The following is a 21,271-nucleotide window of genomic DNA, read 5'->3' as shown; positions in this document are numbered from 1 at the left end:
AACAAAACATAGTATTAAAATATCAGTCATACTATACAAAGAAAGCACTCCAATAAAATTATTTAAGAGGAAATAGGGATTATATTGAAAAGCAATCCAGTTGTGAATATTCTTAGTTTATTGACTTCTTGACCAATTCACAAAGATCACATCAACACAACAGACCCAAATTTAATCTTAAATATGACTGGTTGTTAGAATGGCCTGAATAAGGGCCTTAATCTGGTTTATGAAAAAAACATAAAAAGGAAGCATGCCTTTAGTTTTTTTAATCAAATAAATACCTGTTCAATTATACAATTTATTAATGATAATGTATTATTAGAGTATATTCATTTACTATGCCCCACATGACAGCTTAACATTTACATCAATTATAATATTCTTAAAAATTATGCATGGGCCTGGGAAGACAGCATAGTGGTTTTGCAAAAGACTCTTATGCCTGTATGGATCAACCTGCCAACACCTATGTCCAGCAGAGAAGCAATTACAGAAGCCAGACCTTCCACCTTCTGCACCCCATAATGATTCTGGGTTCATTCCCAGAGGAATAAAGACTAGGAAAGCTTCTAATGGAGGAAATGGGATATTAAACTCTGGAGGGAATTGTGTGGAACTGTACACCTCTTATCCTACAGTCTTGTCAATCATTATTAAATCAATTCAAAAAGAAAAAAAGACTCTCATGCCTGAGGCTCTGAAATCTGAGGTTCAATCTCTAGCACCACCATAAACTAGAGCTTGGAAGTGCTCTGATGTCTATGTCTGTCTGTCTCTCTCAATCTCTCTCTCTCTCTCCCTCTTTCTCCCTCTCTCATTAAAAATAAATAAATTTTTAAAAATTAAAAAGAAAAACTTCTATATGATGCAATATGACTAAAATTGAGGGGCTCAATACATTTGTCAATAATCAAAATAATAGCTAAACTGAGCTTTTAATAAATGTTAAAGAAAAATCACATGAGGCATCACATATACCTCAAATCCTTTCCATCTGGCATTCAGAGAAGGGGAGGGAAGACTTGTGAATCCTATATGCACCTACCACTTTTCCATCACTGCTAAGACTACTATACATTACCACTTTGTCAGTTCTATGATGATGTCTTTTTTCCTTTAACAGATACACAAGCTTTTTTTTTTTTAAATATATGACAAGCATACAACTGAGGGGATGGGGGAGCATAAGTGACACTATGTGACTCATGGATTCTCTGTTTCTTAAAAGTCAATAGTGTTGCTCTCTTCACTGAACTAATCAGGTAGGTGCTTTGGGACATATCTTAATATGTTCAAGTTAGGCACAATTCCCACCACAGCACATCTTAAATAGTACCCCTGAGGCCTAAAAGGGGTATGTGGCTGTGCCAATTCTTCAATATGAGAAGGGAAAAAGAAGAATGGGCAAAATAAATGCTAATTAAATAAGTGCTCAGCAATAAGTACTTGATATAATAATAAGTATCTCAATAAATACTTAAGAGTATTTATTTGCTAAAAAATAACTGGTATTCACAAAAAGGATATAACCAAATGGAAGCAAGACCAGTAATCCTTAGTCCACTAAAAGAAAAAGGTTGTAATTTTACTCCTTCATAAAACCTTAAGCAGACATTATTGCTAAAGTTTTTGTGGAAATTATAGTGTTTATTTCTTAATAAAACAGAGAGAGAACCAGTGTATCACTATTGCACACACAGCACTGAAGATGAAACTTAGGGCCTTATTTTTACAAGTCCCACATTCTAGCCAATGTGTTGCTTCCCTGGTCATCACTTCGTTGGTCTTAAACCATAAACTGTCACTAAGTCAAATTTAGTACCCAATATACACATGTTAAGAATCATTTCTCCCAACAAAACTTAGATAATATTTTCTTCTGACACCTAAAATTGTTCTAACCACAGAAACTAAAATTGCGGGAGTCAGGCGGTATTGCAGCGGGTTAAGCGCACATGGCGCCAAGCTTAAGGACAGGCGTAAGGCTCCCCACCTGCAGGGGCATCACTTCACAGGTAGTGAAGCAGGTCTACGGGTGTCTGTCTTTCTCTCCCCCTCTCTGTCTTCCCCTTCTCTCTCCATTTCTCTCTGTCCTATCCACCAACAACGACATCAAGAACAACAACAACTACAACAATAAAACAAGGGCAACAAAAGGGAATAAATAAATATGTTTAAAAAGAAACTAAAATTGAATTTCCTCAAGTCAGATAAACAACAAACATACTACGTACTCCCACTTTAAGACATATAAAAGTTCAATAAAGGAACAGCTCAGTAAAATACGACAAGATGATAACAAAGTTACAGAAGCCATACTCCTCTATTTGTAAAAGTTAATCTGCATATCATGTGAACACTGTCATTTCAAAGTAGGCCCCAAATAGGATGATCAATATACACCACTGTGAAAGGTTTAAATGTACTAAGTCAAGAGAGAAAGAGAGACAGAGAGATAGACACTGGTTCTGCTGGAGATATTCACTAAAATAAAGTTAGCCATAGCATTTATTAGTTCTGAGATATATTTCTTCTTGAATTTTGATGAAACAAGGATCTACTATTCCAAGTAACTTTTTGGATTGTTTTTGAGGTTGTCTGTGGAGATGGGGCTGGGGACTACATTATTTCAGCGAGAAAGATCATGTGTGATACCAAAGCCATTGCAAATTCCAGAACTCAAGGTCTGAACATAAAGTCAATTTAATCAATCCAGTATTTAAAAATAAAAATGCTGACAGACATCAAGAAGGAAAATTTAAAAGAACCATCTTTCTATTAGCAACAGAAGTCAGAAGGGTATTGATTACCTTCTGATGAGAAGTAATATTGACTAGGAAAGATAATTTTAAGACAACTTTCTGAATATGTTCAGTAACATAATCTGAGTAATGGTTCCATGGGCATAATTATCAGAAAAAATTCATTGAGCTGTTTACTTTAACACATATATTTTATCATACATAAACCATACTCCAGTTTTAAAAGTAAAAGCATCCAAAACAAGTAAAGTACTATAACCATGAATCAAGGATAAGAATCATGAAATCAGATACAAGGGGAAAAAATTAGCTTGTCTTAGCACTGTACACAGAATAGTTAAATAACCATTTACTACAAAAATTTTAGAATATCATATATAGTTCAGAACATCCAGAGCTAATTAGAACTTAAACGTAACCATTTCTCTGAATATCCTAAAACTAGTCTTAACATGTAAAGTCATATCCAGAAAGCAGAAATTAAAGGCCTAAGAAGGTATGCTTCAAAACACTAGGTAAGTACATTTGTATTAACTCTGAGCACAAATTTAAGGCAAATTCTATCTAAAGAACGCAATCCATTCTCAACACTTAACAACTACTGACAGAATGAATGAATGAATCAATACTGTCTTCTAGTGACAAGCAAGAAGCAAAACCTAGCAGTCAATAAAGTAAAAGAAGAAAAACAAACAAAAAAGCTAAAAGTTGCATAATGGTCTTCTGAATGGTATTCTCTCACTCTATAATCTGGTAGTTATGGAGACCACAGTAGTTTTCAAACATACTACATAGCACATGGTTGATATTATCAAAAGATGAGGTTTGATGATCAGGAAAGACTGTATGTGTTCGATAAACCTGGCTAGAGTCCCTAGTTCAAGAACCCAAAGACTCCACCTTGAGTTGTAACTTCCATTTTCAACTAACCAGAGTAATAGGATTAATTTTCCTTTACTAGATAAATATTTCTGTCCATACCCAGGTTACTACATAAAAAAAAAAATTATGATTGAAAGGAAACTGAAAGTCCTTGCCACTAATATTTCTATTTCTTAAGTTATACTAATTCCAAAAGTGTCATTAGTTGAATTTTAAAAATATTTTTAAATAGTTAAAAAATAATAATAATATCACATGCTGAATGGAAACTACATCTCACTATTATTCTATCTTGGCCTTAATGGGGCAATATGATAGATTAAGAAATGGGGAGTTTCCATGTAAAACAACAAAAATAATTAACCCTTTAAAAAAAGGTTAATGTGTCAGAAACAAAAGAACTATGAATTGCTAGATCTCTGAAGTACAGTTATTCATCACTTGTGCAAAAATAGACATCAGAAAGAGATCATAAAGAAAAGGTTAAGTTATACATTCATAAGAAATTTTTTCTCCTCCAAAAATAATGTCTTGTACATTCTAAAGTCCTAGGTCAGTAGGGTGAGTCTCCTTGCAAATCAGTCACTATCACCTAAACTTACAGATAATGACAAAATACTCTGCAGATCCTGTATAACTGCAATATTATTCTACAGAAACATTAAATAACCCTCAGATTACTTACACTAGCCATCATTTTTTAAATAGCCAAATTGATCTGTCTACAAGTACTGGGCAGTCAATCTATTGTACCAAAGCAATTTCATTGTAAGCTTTAAGATAGATACGATACTGCTGGGTTGTGAACTAGTCATCTAATCAAAATCAAAGCCACTGTGGGGGAAAAAAATCCATCCTCAAAATTAAAGAGTATTTCTTACTCTTTTTAATCTACCTATGTTTCTGTTAATATGAATAGAGAATGAGAACATTTGCTCTTTTTGGATTTAAAAAAAAATGGAAGCCCTTTCCTTTCCAATAAGCATTATCATATTAGGTCCTTGCAATATCTATTTTAGGGCTTAAGGATCATTATAGAACACCCAACAATAGCTCAGTGACTTGATCCCATCAATTAACACCCTAGGGAAGCTGCCTGGATTCTTGTCTTCCTAATCCTTTTTGGAGGCCTGGATTTGACCACACTGACATCCCTGGCCTTAAGGATGAACAACCTATTTAAAGGAGAGCCACTTCCCAGAAATCAGTTCTTATAATCAAAGCCAAAATACAAAGGCTGTTAATGACCTAAGGCAAATTGATATGAACTCCAAATAATGAAACCATGACAGCAAGCACATTTTCTAAATAGCAAAGAAGTGGGATCCATTTACTTACATGAAGATTCAGTACCAAACATGGCTGGCTCCAGAGGCTGCTTTTAAAAATCAGAAGAAAGGGGAAAAAAATTAAATAAAAGGAAAAAAGAAAAGAAAGAAAGAATCGATGATTGTGTAAATGTGAGAGTAAAGAGATGAGCTGCTACACAGCAGGGGTCACGAAGACAGACAATGCAGTCCAAGCTGTGTCCAGCTGCCAGATTCTCCTCTTACAAGCTTCTGTGTTCTCCCGTGTGATTGAAAAGCAGGATCTCCTACAGCACCAAAAACCGAAGAGCTGCTTTTGAAAATCCAATACAGAAAGACAGGCCTGCGTGGCTCTTCTGGGATGCAGTGAGACAGGGCTAGGTAGCAGCATGGGAAGGACTGGGAGCAGTAGCAACAGCGGATACTGCAATCCCCAGCCAGGCTGTAGCAGTAAGACAATAGCAGGGCTTATGCATACACTGATGACGTCAGGGACACAGCACAGACTGACTGCACTGCTTGAGCCAGAGGCTCCAGGGGCTATAGGGGAGCAGACCATTCAAAGGGGAATTCTTTTGTCACAAAATGCACAAAACCAGAGCTACATATCTGTGTCCCCTTCATGACAATCTTCATTCTGTGATACCAGGCACTAAAAGAGAGCTCAAATAAATTTAAATATTGGCCTGATGTATAGTAACCGTAAATATATCCTTCACATCAGGTTTCTTGATTTTATGTGGCATGTGGAACATTTTGAGGAAATTAAAAATATCAGGAATGGAAAAATAATCTTTTAAAGTAGCTGTTAAACTCATTGTTTATTTTCTAGTCTAGTTGTTGTGCATATAATCACAATTGTGTGAAAATATGAACATGACTTTCTCATGCCTGAGGCTCCATAGTCCCAGGTTCAATCCCCTGCACCATCATAAGCCAGAGCTGAGCAAACAAACAAAAAACATATACATATACATATACATATACATATACATATACATATACATATACATATACATATACATATACATATACATATACATATACATATACATATATATAAACATTACTGTACACACATTCTGAGGACATTCAGAAATGTAACAGTAAAATAACAGTTCAACAGTGATTATTTAAATGTTACCAACCATATTATTATTTTTCAACTGTTACTCAAATATTAAATCTACTGCTTAGGAATTTATAGCACATGTTTATCCTATTCATTTGACTTCTTTTTCTTTGTTTTCTCTTATGAGAATTCACAATATTTTTTTCAGAGTTGTTCAGTATCTAAAACTGTATTTACAAATTTGTGTAGAACTGTCTACAAGTGGGCATTTAAGAAGACAGACGTTTCTTTTAATCTACTTGTACAAAAAATAAGTTTAAATATTAAAATTCTGTCTCTTGACCCACTTGACAAGTAAGTCTTCCTGGATTATTTTACTCCTAGAAAATTATTTTACTCCTAGAAAGTTTTTAATAGTGTGCAGGTTTTCATTAGAATATGTATCCAACACAACTAGCTAAATTTAATTTTAATTTCTTTAAGAGAGAGGGAGAAAGAGAGAAACCACAGCACCACTCCATCATCCACACAGTTCCCCAGGTGTCATCCATGGTGCTCCAATGAAGTGCCTGGGTTTGAATCCAGGTCCTCATACATCGAAGGCATATATATGCTTTACTGGGTGATCTATCTCCAAGCCCTATTTTAACTTTTTAAAATACTGAACTGCACAAAAAAGTGTGTGTATGTGTATGCATGTGATACCAGCAACTCAAACTTTACAAGTCACATAAAGTAGGAAGTTTCAGGTCATTTTCCCAATGTTTTCTTATGTTTGCAAAGGCATGTTTTCATATAACAATTTTTAAACAGTTTTTTAAGTATTTTATTTATATTATTTTTGAGAGAGATGCAGAGAGAGAAAGACACAGAGAAACACCAGAACACTGCTCAGCTCTGGCTTATGGTGGTGCAGGAGATTGAACCTGGGACTTCGGAGCCTCTGGCATGACAGTCTCTTTGCATAACCACTATGCTATCTACCCCATAATACAACAATTTTTAAACATTAAATTCTAATATGAATGGGGAAATACAAATTGCCACTCAAAAATACCATTAATAGCTTTTCGGATATATATATATATCCATATCTTCATTCTATACTTATTATTCCATATATATATATATATATATACATAATTGTATAGAGCAGAAATTGAGAGGGAAAAGGGAGATAGAAAAGGGAAGAGGTGGGGTTGGGCAGTAGTGCACAAGGTTAAGTGCACATGGTACAAAGTGCAAGGACCAGCGTAAGGATCCTGGTTCAAACCCCCGGCTCCTCACATGCAGGAGAGTCGCTTCACAGGTAGTGAAGCATGTCTGTAGGTGTCTGTCTTCTCTACCCCTCTCTGTCTTCCCCTCCTCTCTCCATTTCTCTCTGTCCTACCCAACAACGACAACATCAATAAGATGTTATTATTATTGTTGAATAATAACTACAACAATAAAACAATAAGAGCAACAAAAGGATAAATAAATATTTTAAAAAAAAAAAGGAAAGAGGCAGAGAGACACTTGCAGTCCTGCTTCACCACTCAGGAAGCTTTCCCCCACAGCTGGAGAACAGGGACTTGAAACTAAAACCTTACACACTATAATGTGTATGCTTAACCAGATGAGTCACCACCTGACCCCCCTATAGTATTCCACTTATGAATGTAATTTAACCTTAAACTTACTGAAAATGTTGAGCCATTATGAAATGAAATGACCCTACCTGGTGGTGGACACAGTTAAGCACACACATAGTACCATGCACAAGGACCAGCACAAAGATACTCCCTACCTGCAGCAGGTCTGCAGGTGTCTTTCTCTTCCTCTTTATCTCCCCCTCCTCTCTCAATTTCTCTCAGTCCTGTCCAATAAAATAGAAAAGAAAAAAAAAGAAAGAAAAGAAAAATAATTTTGCCAGGAGCGGTGTATTCATTATGCAGGCACCAGAGACCCAGGATAATCCTGGAGGGAAAGAAAGAAAAGAAAAGAAAAGAAAAGAAAAGAAAAGAAAAGAAAAGAGAAAGAAAAGAAGAAATATTTTTATTATAAGAGAATATAAAAGACAAAGAAATATTTTTATTATGAGAATATAAAGAAATATTTTTATTTAATATTTAATATTTATGAGAATATAAAGAAATATTTTTATTATATAATTATTAATTATATTTTTATTATAAGATAAAGAAATATTTTTATTATAAGAGAATAAAACTAGCATAGTGGTTATGCAAAGACTTTCAAGCCTAAGGTTCCAAAGTCCCAGGTTCAGTCCCCTGTACCACCATAAGTCAGAGCTGAAAGTACTCTGGTCTTTCTCTCATTAAAATAATAAAAATATTATTTTTTAAAAAAGAATAACAGTAAGCAATAATCACAAAGTTTGTACTATGTGCCAGGTACTATTTTGGGGACTTTACATTTATTAACTTATCAGTTTTCCTAACATTACTATGAGACACATACCATTGCTATCCATATTTTAAAATGCTGAATTTGCCATAGTCATACAGACAGTAGATAATAAACAGGGATTCATACTCGGATAATCTCATTCCAAATAATATACTTTTAAATACTCTTCCTTAATGTCCCTTAAAAAATGAGTAGTTGAGCAGGGGAGATAGCAAAAATGATGATGCAAAGAGACTCTCATGCCTGAGGTTACAAAATCTCAGGTTCAATTCCCAGTACCACTATAAGCCAGAGCTGAGCAGTGCTCTGATAGATAAATAAATAAATAAATAAATAAATAAATAAATAAAATTAGTTAGAAAACTGTATTTAAGGTTTCAATTTAAATGAAATAAAAATAGAAATCAATTTACAATGTAGAGATAAGGGAGTCGGGTAGTAGCGCAGCGGGTTAAGCGCAGATGGTGCAAAGTGCAAGGACTGGTGTAAGGATCCCAATTCGAACCACTGGCTCCCCACCTGCAGGGGGGTCACTTCACAAGCCGGGAAGCAGGTCTGCAGGTGTCTGTCTTTCTCTCCCCCTCTCTGTCTTCCCCTCCTCTCTTCATTTATCTCTGTCCTATTCAACAACAATGATATCAATAACAACAACAATAACTAAAAAACAACAAGGGCAACAAAAGGGAAAATAAATTTTTAAAAATTCAAAAAAAAAGGATGTAGAGATAAGTATCATTGGGGCCCTTATCCCCATCTGCTTTATTGCTACTTTATGGTTCTTGTTCATTAAACATTTTGTCCTGCTTTATATCTTACTGAATTTCAGCCACCAAGTTGCAGATGCTACTACGATTCTTCCCTGTACTTTCTGGGCAGATGAATTCACCAATGTGTCCTAGAACCTCACTGTTCCAGAGCCCTACCCTACTAGGAAAGATAGAAACAGGCTGGGGCAAGAATCGACCTGCCCGTGTCCAGCGAAAAAGCAACTGCAAAAGCCAGATGATTAACCTTCTGCACCCCAAAATAATCTGGTTCACACTCCCAGGGTAAATGTTAGGGGAAGTTGACCAGAGGGTTCTTGAACCCCAACTCCATCAAGACCTGAAGAGAGAAGGGTTGGGGGGGGGGTGTTGAGAAGGGGAAAGGAAGGACACTCAGAAGTAGTATGTATGACTTAGAAAGGAAGAGAAGGCAAAATCATAGAAAAATGGGTAAATATGTATAAATATAGATAGATATAGAAATAATAATCAAACCATATCTGTTATCTTGGGAGAACTAATGCAGTTTCCAGTGGAAGGAATGGGAACACAGAACTCTGGTGGTATGAAAGGTGTGAATTAGACTCCTGTTATCTTGTAAATTTTCTATATCAATATATAAAAAATTAGACTATCTAAAATACACACACACAGATGTATCCTTGGGGGAAGGGTCACACAATAAGATTTCACATCTGATTGATTCCAACATTCCTGCCAAAATCTTATTTTTCCTTTCAGTGTTAGATAAAAATAGAAAAGGATAGAGCCAGGCAGTGGCACACCTGGTTAAGCACTCATATTACAGTGCACAAGGATCCAGGATCAAGCCCCTGACCCCCACCTGCAGGAGGAAAGCTTCACAAGTGGTGAAGCAGGGCTGCAGGTGTCTCTCTCCTTTTCTATCTCCCCTTCCCCCCTCAATTTCTCTCTGTCTCTATCCAATAATAAATAAATAAATATATTTTTTAAAAATAGAAAGGGATAATAAGACACACAGAGGGAAGCAGAGATACCCCAGGACTACTCCACTAATCACCAAAAATTCCCTGGTGTCATGCATAGTGCTCCCACATGATACTGGGGGCTTGAACCTGGGTCCTCATGCATGGTAAAGTGTGTACTCTCCTTGTTGAGCAGTCTACCATGCACCCAAGAGAGAGAAAATGTCTTTTCTTTATTGTTGTCCTTTTATGGGAGTTATGGTTTACAGTACAATTGTTGACACAGGGATATAATTTTTCATTTCACCAGAATAGGTGACTGCAAAACATCCTCACCAACTTGGGTTCTGTTCCACCATCATGCACCAGACTCCAAAGACCCTCACACCCTCCTTCCTACCCTATCCTCCTTCCCCAGAGTCCTTTGTTTTGGTATAATACATCAAACCCTGTCCAAGTTTTACTGTGTTTCTGCTTTCTGTTCTTTCTCCTTAAGTTCTGTCTATGTATGAAATAATCATCCCATAATTCAGTCCTCTGTTTCAGGCTTAATCTCACGTAACATGATTCTTTCAAGCTCTCCAAGATGAGGTGACTTCATCATTCTTAATAGCTGAGTAGTAGTCTACTGTGTATATATACCACAACTCTCTTAACCCTTATCTGGAGTAGAATGTCAATAATGATATTGAAATATAAGTGTAAGGAGTGAGAAACTATTCAAGAGGCTTGAAACCATGTTATTTTAACATAAGATATATTTAAAATTGCATACTAAATGTTGCCCATGGACAGTAGTCACACAAGACATGAACTGATGTAACCATCAGAGAGGCAAGAGAATCTGCACTCAGAGACCTCAATCATGAAAGTCTTGAGTTCTACTTGTGTTGTTCTGACTTCTCTCTTTCACATGTGAAAAAAATAATATATATATATATGCACATGTATGTAATAAATCTTTTCAAAGAGTAGAAAAGTGGACAGAAAGAGAGAAATCAAAACAAAGAAAATTATTTCAGGGACAGAAAATATCTGAACTAATGAAGTCTGCACCTTACCATGTGCAAGGTCCTGGGTTTGAGACCCAGAACCCCTTAGGAACATCATGAAATGGCACTGAAGTAGCTCCATGGGTAGTAGAATGGTGCTGGGTTTCTTTCTTTCATCTCCCTTGTCCCCTTCCCTTTCTTTTAAAAAACGAAAGCATTAAAAGGAATAGGAAATTGGTCTGGGAAGGCCACTCAGTGGCAAAACACACACACACACACACACACTCTCTCTCTCTCTCTCTCTCTCTCTCTCTCTCTTTTTCTCTCTCTGTGTCTGTCTCTCTCTCCCGAGTTCACTCCCCCAGTGGTGAAGAAAAAAGAAAAAGAAAATAATCCATATATTTTCTAACAGAAGCCATAATCCATAGGTAATAAATATTTTACAAACTCACTGGTACAGATCCTTTTATTATCTCATATGCAAAAGTGTATATATGTATGTTTGTATACATACATATTCATATAAATGTATTTTTCTGATAGCCTACATTTATTCTTCTCTTTCTCTTTTCTTTCTTCTCTGTCTCCCCCACCCCCATCTCTTTATTTGCCACCAGGGTTATCACTGGGGTTCAGAGCTCTCACAATGATCCCACCATTCCTGGTGGCAATTTGGGAATTTTCTGTTTGTTTGTTTCTTTTTGATCAAGACAGAGAAAGGCATAAAGAGAATAAGAGATACCTATAGCACTGTTTCACCACCCATGAAATTTTCCCACTGCAAGTGAGCACCAGGGGCTTAAATCTGGGTCCTCGCACATGGCAATATGTACATTCTGCCAGATGTACCACCATCCAGCCCCTTACATTTATTTCTTGACACAGACTTTTAAGAATACTTAATGGCTGCAATATTCTTGTAAGAAATTGTCTACCAGCCAGCAAAACTGGGCACAAAAGACAACCTCTGAATCCTCTTAAGATATTTATAACCTCTGGAAGCCTGAAATATTTCTAAATAATTTACAACATTTGAATTTATAACACTGAAGATTCAGTACCGAACAAAAATAGTTCAAAAAGTAATTCACTTTAATCTTTCAGTCAAGCCATAAACCCAGAAGAAAGAAAAATTTTAATACATTAAAAGAAACAAAAGCAAAATAAAGAATAAATTTGTTGCCTCCACTGTATCATCCTACAAAATAACATATACTCCATCCCCAAACTAATGTGATTTTTGGATTTATTCATTCTGTTTCACCATTCCTGCCTGCTTACAACTTTGCCATATTGTCAATTCCAGGATAAAATTAACAATGAAAGAAATTACTAGCAGTCCAAACAGTTACTGCTCCCCCCCAATAACCCTGGTGGCAGAAAAAAAAAATCATTATTATTGTTGAATATGAGTGATGTTGATAAAGAAAAACAATAGGGAAATTCTTACAGTAAGTCAATAGTCACTTTTAGAGGAAGCCCCATTCATAAATCCACTCAACAACTATTTCCTGGATGCCTACTCTTCTATAGGCTAGGTATGCAGTCATAAACAAACTCCCTCTTCTAAGGAGCTTATATTCTAGTAGGTGAGACAGGGAAAAATGTAACATATCCTGTGTTGGCACATGTTATAAAGAAAGATAAGATAAATTAAGAGTTCAGGAGTAACTGAATGGTTATTATAGGTAAAGTTGTAGAGTAACATCACCCTAAAAAAAGGTGACATTTTGACACAGATTTGAAAAAAGCTGAGGAGAACCAGTGAAATAGCTCACTTGGATTGTATGCTGCTTTGACATGTGTGCAACACAGGGTTAGGGTCCCACATTGCACTGAAGGAAGCTTTGGTCTTGTGATCTCTTTTACTTTCTCCCTTGCTCCCTCCCACCTTTCCTCTCTCTTCTCCCTTCTCACCTCTCTCCTCTCCCTTCTCCCCCATTCCTTCACTCTGCCTCTCTATTCCCCTATATTTAAAAAAATATATTTTAAAAAGCTGAGATGAAGTCATGTGGGGAAAAGAAAGAGCATCCCAGAAAATTATATTAAAGTAAATCTATTTTTGAATTGTCAATAATCAGTTTCCTTGAGAGCTTGTTTGGAGGTTCAAGCAGGGGAGCGCAGCTACTCATATACCCTCGACCTAAGACCAGTCCATCTCTATTCTGGGAAAGCCTTCTTCTTCGACTGAGCACGCACCTTCTGGAGGGACGTGTACAGAGTGGTGAGGGAGGAAGGGGACACCTGCCTAGCAAGCTAGATGAGCTGAATCAACCCTGGCGATCAATGAGGTGACAGATGTCGCAGCCAGATCGCCCACACATCCCATGATCAGTTTCCTGTTGGAAGATTGCTCCTTCAGTTCTATGAAGACAGCATTAATAAAAAAGTGCCCGTGCTGAACTGCACTGACAACAAAATAGATTTTCTTTTTAATGCAGAAGTATTCACTCTCCAGTGAACTGAAACTATAAGTTTTTCTCTTCAAATTTTAATAAACAATATAGACAATATAGCATAATAGTTATACAAAAAGACTCTCAAGCCTGCAGCTTAGAGTCCCAGGTTCAATCCCAGTAATCTGGTGATTAATTAATTAATTAAATCAAAGTTATTACCAGGCCCATAAATTCATTCTAAAATTAAAAAGTAAATATGTAGCTATAGTCACAAATATATGCTTATAAAACTTGCCAAAGAAGACACTATCCAAAATTAGCTCTTACTCCATCAGACAACAAGTTCAACTGATTCTTTTACTAATATGGCAAGAACTGAAGCCACACACTTTCTTTATAGAGCACACAGTAATTCTTAATGTGTTCTATCTGAATTATTATTGGATCCATCTTCTTTGTTCAGATTAAAGTTTTATTTTTCTTTGATTTCTTTATATGTCTACTTATTATGTTAATGACATGTGTTTTAGAATACCATTTAAGGACTACTGGAAAACAACAAAGAAGTGTTTTAATGGCAACATACAAACTACAGAAAAATAAAAGAATCAATGACTATCTTTTTAGAAATGAAGATACAAACTCATAATTAAAAATATAATCATAGGGAGTCGGTAGTAGCGTAGCAGATTAAGTTCACGTGGCACAAAGCGCAAGGACTGGCATAAGGTTCCCGGTTCGAGCCCCCGGCTCCCAAACTGCAGGGAAGCCACTTCACAAGCAGTGAAGCAGGTCTGCAGGCGTCTATCTTTCTCTCCCCTCTTTGTCTTCCTCTCCTGTCTCCATTTCTCTGTCCTATCCAACAACAATGACATCAATAACAATAATAACTACAACAACAAAAGCAAGGGCAATGAAAAGGAAATAAATAAATATTTTTAAAAATCTAAAAAATATATATAATCATAGTAAATGATCTCTTTGCCTTATTTTGGATAGAACTTGAACAAAATGCATTATATGAGATAAGCCAAAGAAAGAAGGGAAAATACTGAATGATCTCACTTGCAGGTGGAATTTAAGAAATAAAGACAGAAAGGGAAAACACAAAGTGAAACTTGGAGTGGATGGGGTATATTACATGAAAGCAAAGGACTCTGGGAAAGGAAGGGGGAGCTAAGGCGTGAAAGAGAAAAATAATATGAATATGTAAGTTTTCCATAGTAAAGTCCTTTGGAAGAACTTTAGAATTATGATCCCCTTTCATATGGCTATAAAAATGTGTCTTCCTACTTCAACAAAGAACCACACATATACAGCTTTCTAAAAGGTAAATATATTTTATTTCAGTGTCCTGGAACAAACATTGTACTATACTATTTCTGAGGAAAAGAAACACGAAATACAGAGAAAAAAGAGGGGAATCAAGAGATAAGATAATTCATACACTTTCATTTTATGAAATTTAAAGTAAAAAAAAATTACAGCCTTATAGAAAAAATATTTAGGGCAATTAATTATTTGAAAATGTTTTGTCTTTATAGACCAATATCTTTGATGTACATAGATGCTAAAATACTGAACAAAATTCTAGCCAACCGGATACAGCAGTATATCAAAAAGATTGTTCATCATGACCAAGTGGGGTTTATCCCAGACATGCAAGGTTGGTTTAATATACGTAAATCAATCAATATGATCCACCACATCAACAAAAGCAAGACCAAAAACCACATGGTCATATCAATAGATGCAGAGAAAGCCTTTGACAAAATACAACACCCCTTTATGATCAAAACACTACAAAAAATGGGAATAGATGGAAAATTCCTGAAGATAGTAGAGTCTATATATAGCAAACCAACAGCCAACATCATACTCAATGGTGAAAAACTGGAAGCATTTCCACTCAGACCAGGTACTAGACAGGGCTGCCCTCTATCACCATTACTATTCAACATAGTGTTGGAAGTTCTTGCCATAGCAATCAGGCAGGAGCAAGGAATTAAAGGGATGCAGATTGGAAGAGAAGAAGTCAAACTCTCCTTATTTGCAGATGACATGATAGTATATATGGAAAAACCTAAGGAATCCAGCAAGAAGCTTTTGGACATCATCAGGCAATACAGTAAGGTGTCAGGCTATAAAATTAACATTCAAAAGTCAGTGGCATTCCTCTATGCAAACACTAAGTTAGAAGAAATTGAAATCCAGAAATCAATTCCTTTTACTATAGCAACAAAAATATCTAGGAGTAAATCTAACCAACGAAGTGAAAGACTTGTATACTGAAAATTATGAGTCACTACTCAAAGAAATTGAAAAAGACACAAAGAAGTGGAAAGTTATTCCATGTTCATGGGTTGGAAGAATTAACATCATCAAAATGAATATATTACCCAGAGCCATCTATAAATTTAATACTATCCCCATCAAGATCTCAAGCACATTTTTTAGAAGAATAGAAAAAAATGCTACAAATGTTTATCTGGAACCAGAAAAGACCTAGAATTGCCAAAACAATCTTGAGAAAAAAAGAACAGAACCAGAGGCATCACACTCCCAGATCTCAAACTGTATTATAGGGTCATTGTCATCAAAACTACTTGGTATTGGAACATGAATAGACACACTGACCAGTGGAATAGAATTGAGAGCCCAGAAGTGAGGCCCCACACCTATGGGCATCTAATCTTTGACAAAGGGGTCCAGACTATTACATGGTGAAAGCAGAGTCTCTTCAACAAATGGTGTTGGAAACAATGGGTTGAAACATGCAGAAGAATGAAACTGAATCACTGTATTTCACCAAATACAAAAGTAAATTCCAAGTGGATTAAGGACTTGGATGTTAGACCACAAACTATCAAATACTTAGAGGAAAATATTGGCAGAACTCTTTTCTGCATAAATTTTAAAGACATTGAAACGAATCCAATTACAAAGAAGACTAAGGCAAGTATAAACTTATGGGACTACATCAAATTAAAAAGCTTCTTCACATCAAAAGATACCACTACCCAAACCAAGAGACCCCTCACAGAATGGGAGAAGATCTTTACATGCCATACATCAGATAGAGTTTAATAACCAACATATATAAAGAGATTGCCAGACTCAACAACAAGACAACAAATAACCCCTCCAAAAATGGGGGGAGGACTTGGACAGAATATTCACCACAGAAGAGATCCAAAAGGCCGAGAAACACATGAAAAAATGCTCCAAGTCTCTGATTGTCAGAGAAATGCAAATCAAGACAACAATGAGATATCACTTCACTCCTGTGAGAATGTCACACATCAGAAAAGGTAACAGCAGCAAATGCTGGAGAGGGTGTGGGGTCAAAGGAACCCTCCTGCACTGCTGGTGGGAATGTCAATTGGTCCAACCTCTGTGGAGAACAGTCTGGAGAACTCTCAGAAGGCTAGAAATGGACCTACCCTATGACCCTGCAATTCCCCTCCTGGGGATATATCCTAAGGAACCCAACACATCCATCCAAAAAGATCTGTGTACACATATGTTCTTGGCAGCACAATTTGTAATAGCCAAAACCTGGAAGCAACCCAGGTGTCCAACAACAGATGAGTGGCTGAGCAAGCTGTGGTATATATACACAATGGAATACTACTCAGCTGTAAAAAAATGGTGACTTCACCGTTTTCAGCCGATCTTGGATGGACCTTGAAAAAATCATGTTGAGTGAAATAAGTCAGAAACAGAAGGATGAATATGGGATGATCTCACTCTCAGGCAGAAGTTGAAAAACAAGATCGGAAAAGAAAACACAAGTAGAACCTGAAATGGAATTGGCATATTACACCAAAGTAAAAGACTCTGGGGTGGATGGGTGGGGAGAATACAGGTCCATGAAGGATGATAAATGACATAGTGGGGGTTGTATTGTTAAATGGGAAACTGGGGAATGTTATGCATGTACAAACTATTGTATTTACTGTTGAATGTAAAACATTAATTCCCCAATAAAGAAATAAATTATATAAAAAAAGAAAATGTTTTGTCTTCAAAAAATATTCTCCACAAAAGTCCTTTACATGACAAGCTCCTAAAATTGCATTTTAGTGCTCAATTCCAGAAAAAAAAAATTCATTTGCAAGCCATAATTAGCTGTCTTGCTATTTGGTCACCCATCCTTAGTACAAAAGTGATCATTTATAAAGAATACGTAAGACTTAATCTGACACTGGGATTTTGTCATTAAACTGGGTATGGAAATCAGAGACTCTGCCACAGTGGAAAACTTTCCAAAAATCACAAATTCAAACTTAGGGTAATATAATTTTGAATAAATTACACAAATTTTAGGCAAAGATTCATTTCCCTTCTTCTCCATCACCACCTCACCTTCTAGCCCTACCCCCACCCCATCTGATCTAAGAGAGTACTTTTTAAGTCTTTCCTTAACTATATTCCTAAACCTGTATCAACTTACTCAATGAAACCAGAAAGAGAAAGATTATTCAGATAAAAAAATAAGAAACGACAATCAGAAAAGTGTATATGCATTTTTTCAGAAAATTTAGGATGAAGACCTGAAATTCTCCACTTTACTACACTAATTCCATCTAAAAGACTGGGCTATGCATACATACAAAACAACTACCTCAATACCAAAAATGTTTCAAAGAAAACAGAAGTTCTCTGAAGCCAATGTATATATTTTATTTTCTGTGTAGCATTGTCAGTACTCAGATCTTTGTACTCTGAACCTTTGGGTCCACAGAAAAAAAATTTGGAATAAGGGCTGTAGCTTATTTTAAGTATTATTTTTAGTCCCAAACTGATATATATATATATATATATATATATATATATATATATATATAGTAAATTCCCTTAAGTATTTATCCTAAATTAATCACAATATATATATGATAAATTTAAGTATTTATCAATTAATCACAAATCATTAATTTATAAATTTATACATATTCATCAACAAACATACATAATATTTCAAAGTACAAACACAACCAGCATAATTTTAAATTGTAATTTCAAAATACCACTGTTAAATGAATTCTATATGACTAAAAACTATTTTTAAATTAATTTTACCTGTAAAGTCCATGATGAAATAAGGGGGCAGGCAAACAGTGTTTCCTAAAGTATAATTCTTTCAGACACAAAATGAAACAGTTCCCTGACAGACAAACTACTCTGGAAAAAACCTCTGCCATGTGACATTGTATGCACACACGCCTACACACACCACACACACTCTTCAGCTTAACTTGACTCAAATCACTGCTCTATTTGCCTTTTCTCTTAAAGTCATCTTTACAAAAGTCTCTCTCTGAAGCTAACCATTGCTTCTTCTCATTCACTTTTGTATTAGTTTAAAGATAGGAAAAATTTTAATTTTATTCTGTAAGTGAAAAGAATTCTGTAAGTGAAAAGAATACCACCTCCAACTCACACACATATATACACCATAACACCAAATAATTCATGTGAGGAAAACTGTTATTTTATTTTTTTATAGAAAGACCTATAGTTCACCCTAAATGCTTATTATTATTACAAACCCAGAAAACATGAAAGGAATAAGCATCTAAATTTTTATGAAGAATAAAATTTTGTAGTTGTGTTCATTAACTTGAGAGAATAAAACTTTTAAACAAACCTAGTAAATGTGATGAAAGAATAATCTTTAAAAGCATATATAAAACCTTTGACTAATTTGTCTGAGTCGAAACAGACACTAGATGGAAAGGACATATGGTCATTCCTGAGACAGACTGTCTGATGTAATCTTTCATGTCACATACCCTGAGCCATCTTCTCATTTGCTGGCAATCATATTGATCTTGAGTGTGTTCTGGTTAAAACTTTAAATAAATTTTATCAGTGGTTACTTCATCTGGGTAGCAGAAACATATTTAAACAGAAACATAATATATTTGTATCTGCTTTTATTGAAAAGCCGGAATAGGTGATCCCCAATTTAGAGATACATTAAATAGAATATTCTCCCAAGTGACAGCTACTTGGGAGAAGGTAAAATAACGATTTTGTTGGAATAGTGGGACATTCTGCTTTTATTTTGCTATTTTTATTTCCACTGAGCAAGTTACTTCATGAGACAATTACAAAGTTGATAACAGTATAAGTCATTATTTTGAATTTTCAACACAAAATATATGTAATAAGACATCTAAAAACTTTAGGCTCAATAACATCATTTAATAGATTTCTTGATACTTCTAAGTATCTGATACATATAAGATAAATGGAAAAAAGTCATTCAGTCAATGCTTCACTAACATAAGCAGATCCTATTACACCACGACTCTGTTCATAGTCAAAAGCTGTTAGTTCTCATCAACCTCTCTTGTCACAGTTGCTAAGCAGCCCTGTCTCACTTACTGGACTTTAATTCTTTTTATCTTAATCTACTGTTCAGATTGAGATGCTCTCTACAAACCATAGACATTTGGTGTGTTTCTTCCTGGTAATAAAAAAGTACAAATTGTTAGGTCATGTATGCCATGATTATTTTAAAACAATAAACTCAAAAATGTCTAATATTAAGTGTCTTAATTTCCTCACAACTTACAAGTTATGGAAACACTGATAACCATTATCAGATGTCATAGGAAACAGCATTCATTGCATGCCTTTCAAACTTTGTACTAATAGCGTGGAATTTCAAAAAATTAAGTTCATTCTTTCCAGTAAGACCAGTTTGTCAAATATTCAGTTCAGAGTTTATAAGGATTGTCTTTTTAGAGATTATGTTCAATTCCAACATATAGAAAAACTAAACAGAGAAATAGAAAGGGAAATAGAAAGGGATACTATTTAAACTCATAGTGATAATTTAAAGTGAGAGCTGTACCAGTCAGTTAAGCAGAAATAAGTACTCAAGTGCAAAAAACTATAACCATGAAAGGACCTGTCCAACTCCCTGTACTCCTAGCAACCACTAAGTCCATCACCCCATGTTTTTCAGTTCTCCAAATGTCACAGTAGATGCTAAAAGTGCTAATGAGTTTGAACAAGTTCTTCAGATTGTAACTTCAAATCTTGCTCAGAAAAAGAGCTTTCAACTGGATCTCTCATCCTCCACCCCTCTCACAATCAAAAAAACACTCACTAGCATACTTGGATGTATGTCCACCCAAAGCAACAGTCATATCACAGACTTCACAATACACAGTAACACATTATGGGGTCTTCTCTGGTCACTCATTCCATCCTACAGCCCAGGGGCCACTGTCATAACTTTAGCATACCTATTCAGCCACAGCCCCAACTGCATCCCAGATTCCTGGTATGACTTAAACCTTAGTGGTTTAAGAAACATAGTTATTGAACTAAGAGAACTGGGGAATAGCCTCAACTCTAATTGTCATTCATTACCAATCTGGTCTCAGTTAAGTCCTGGATCCTCCACTGATGACCATTCCCTCACTGGGAAAATAAGAAAGCTGAACTAGATGCTCCCCAAAAATCTAGTTAACTCTTTGGGATTCTATTTTAAACCAATTACAGTTGGATGAGAAAACTCAAGAAATTGTTCCTCCTCCCCCCAACCTACACTATACTAGGACTCTTCCATTTGGCTAGGTGTTTGGGAACAGCCCCATCTCAAGTATGGAAAACCAAGAAGCCAGGCTGTATTGTGCAAATGCAATGCATTCACACAGAAAGACTGCTACTCCCAAGATCCTCATCTTGTTTAAAGAGATACTGTTCCTCTCTAGA

At 35.6% G+C, this 21,271-nt stretch overlaps 1 protein-coding gene across 6 annotated transcripts in view; it reads right to left on the bottom strand.

Moving 5' to 3' along the window:
* ST7 (suppression of tumorigenicity 7) overlaps positions 1-21,271 on the bottom strand; it is a 339,787-nt gene that overhangs the window by 239,240 nt on the left and 79,276 nt on the right. For 2 of the 6 annotated variants that reach the window (XM_007525441.3, XM_007525443.3), the window contains exon 1: positions 4,986-5,413. The exons of the other annotated variants lie outside the window; for them this stretch is intronic. In XM_007525441.3, the coding sequence (XP_007525503.1) occupies positions 4,986-5,007 (22 nt within the window). In that variant the 5' untranslated portion in view covers positions 5,008-5,413. Of the gene's footprint in view, positions 1-4,985; positions 5,414-21,271 lie in introns of those variants that run through there. 6 annotated transcript variants of the gene reach the window in all.

The sequence above is a fragment of the Erinaceus europaeus genome, chromosome 8 (assembly GCF_950295315.1).
Source record: "Erinaceus europaeus chromosome 8, mEriEur2.1, whole genome shotgun sequence".
Classification (NCBI taxonomy): domain Eukaryota; kingdom Metazoa; phylum Chordata; class Mammalia; order Eulipotyphla; family Erinaceidae; genus Erinaceus; species Erinaceus europaeus.
This window is presented reverse-complemented; position numbering and strand designations above follow the sequence as displayed.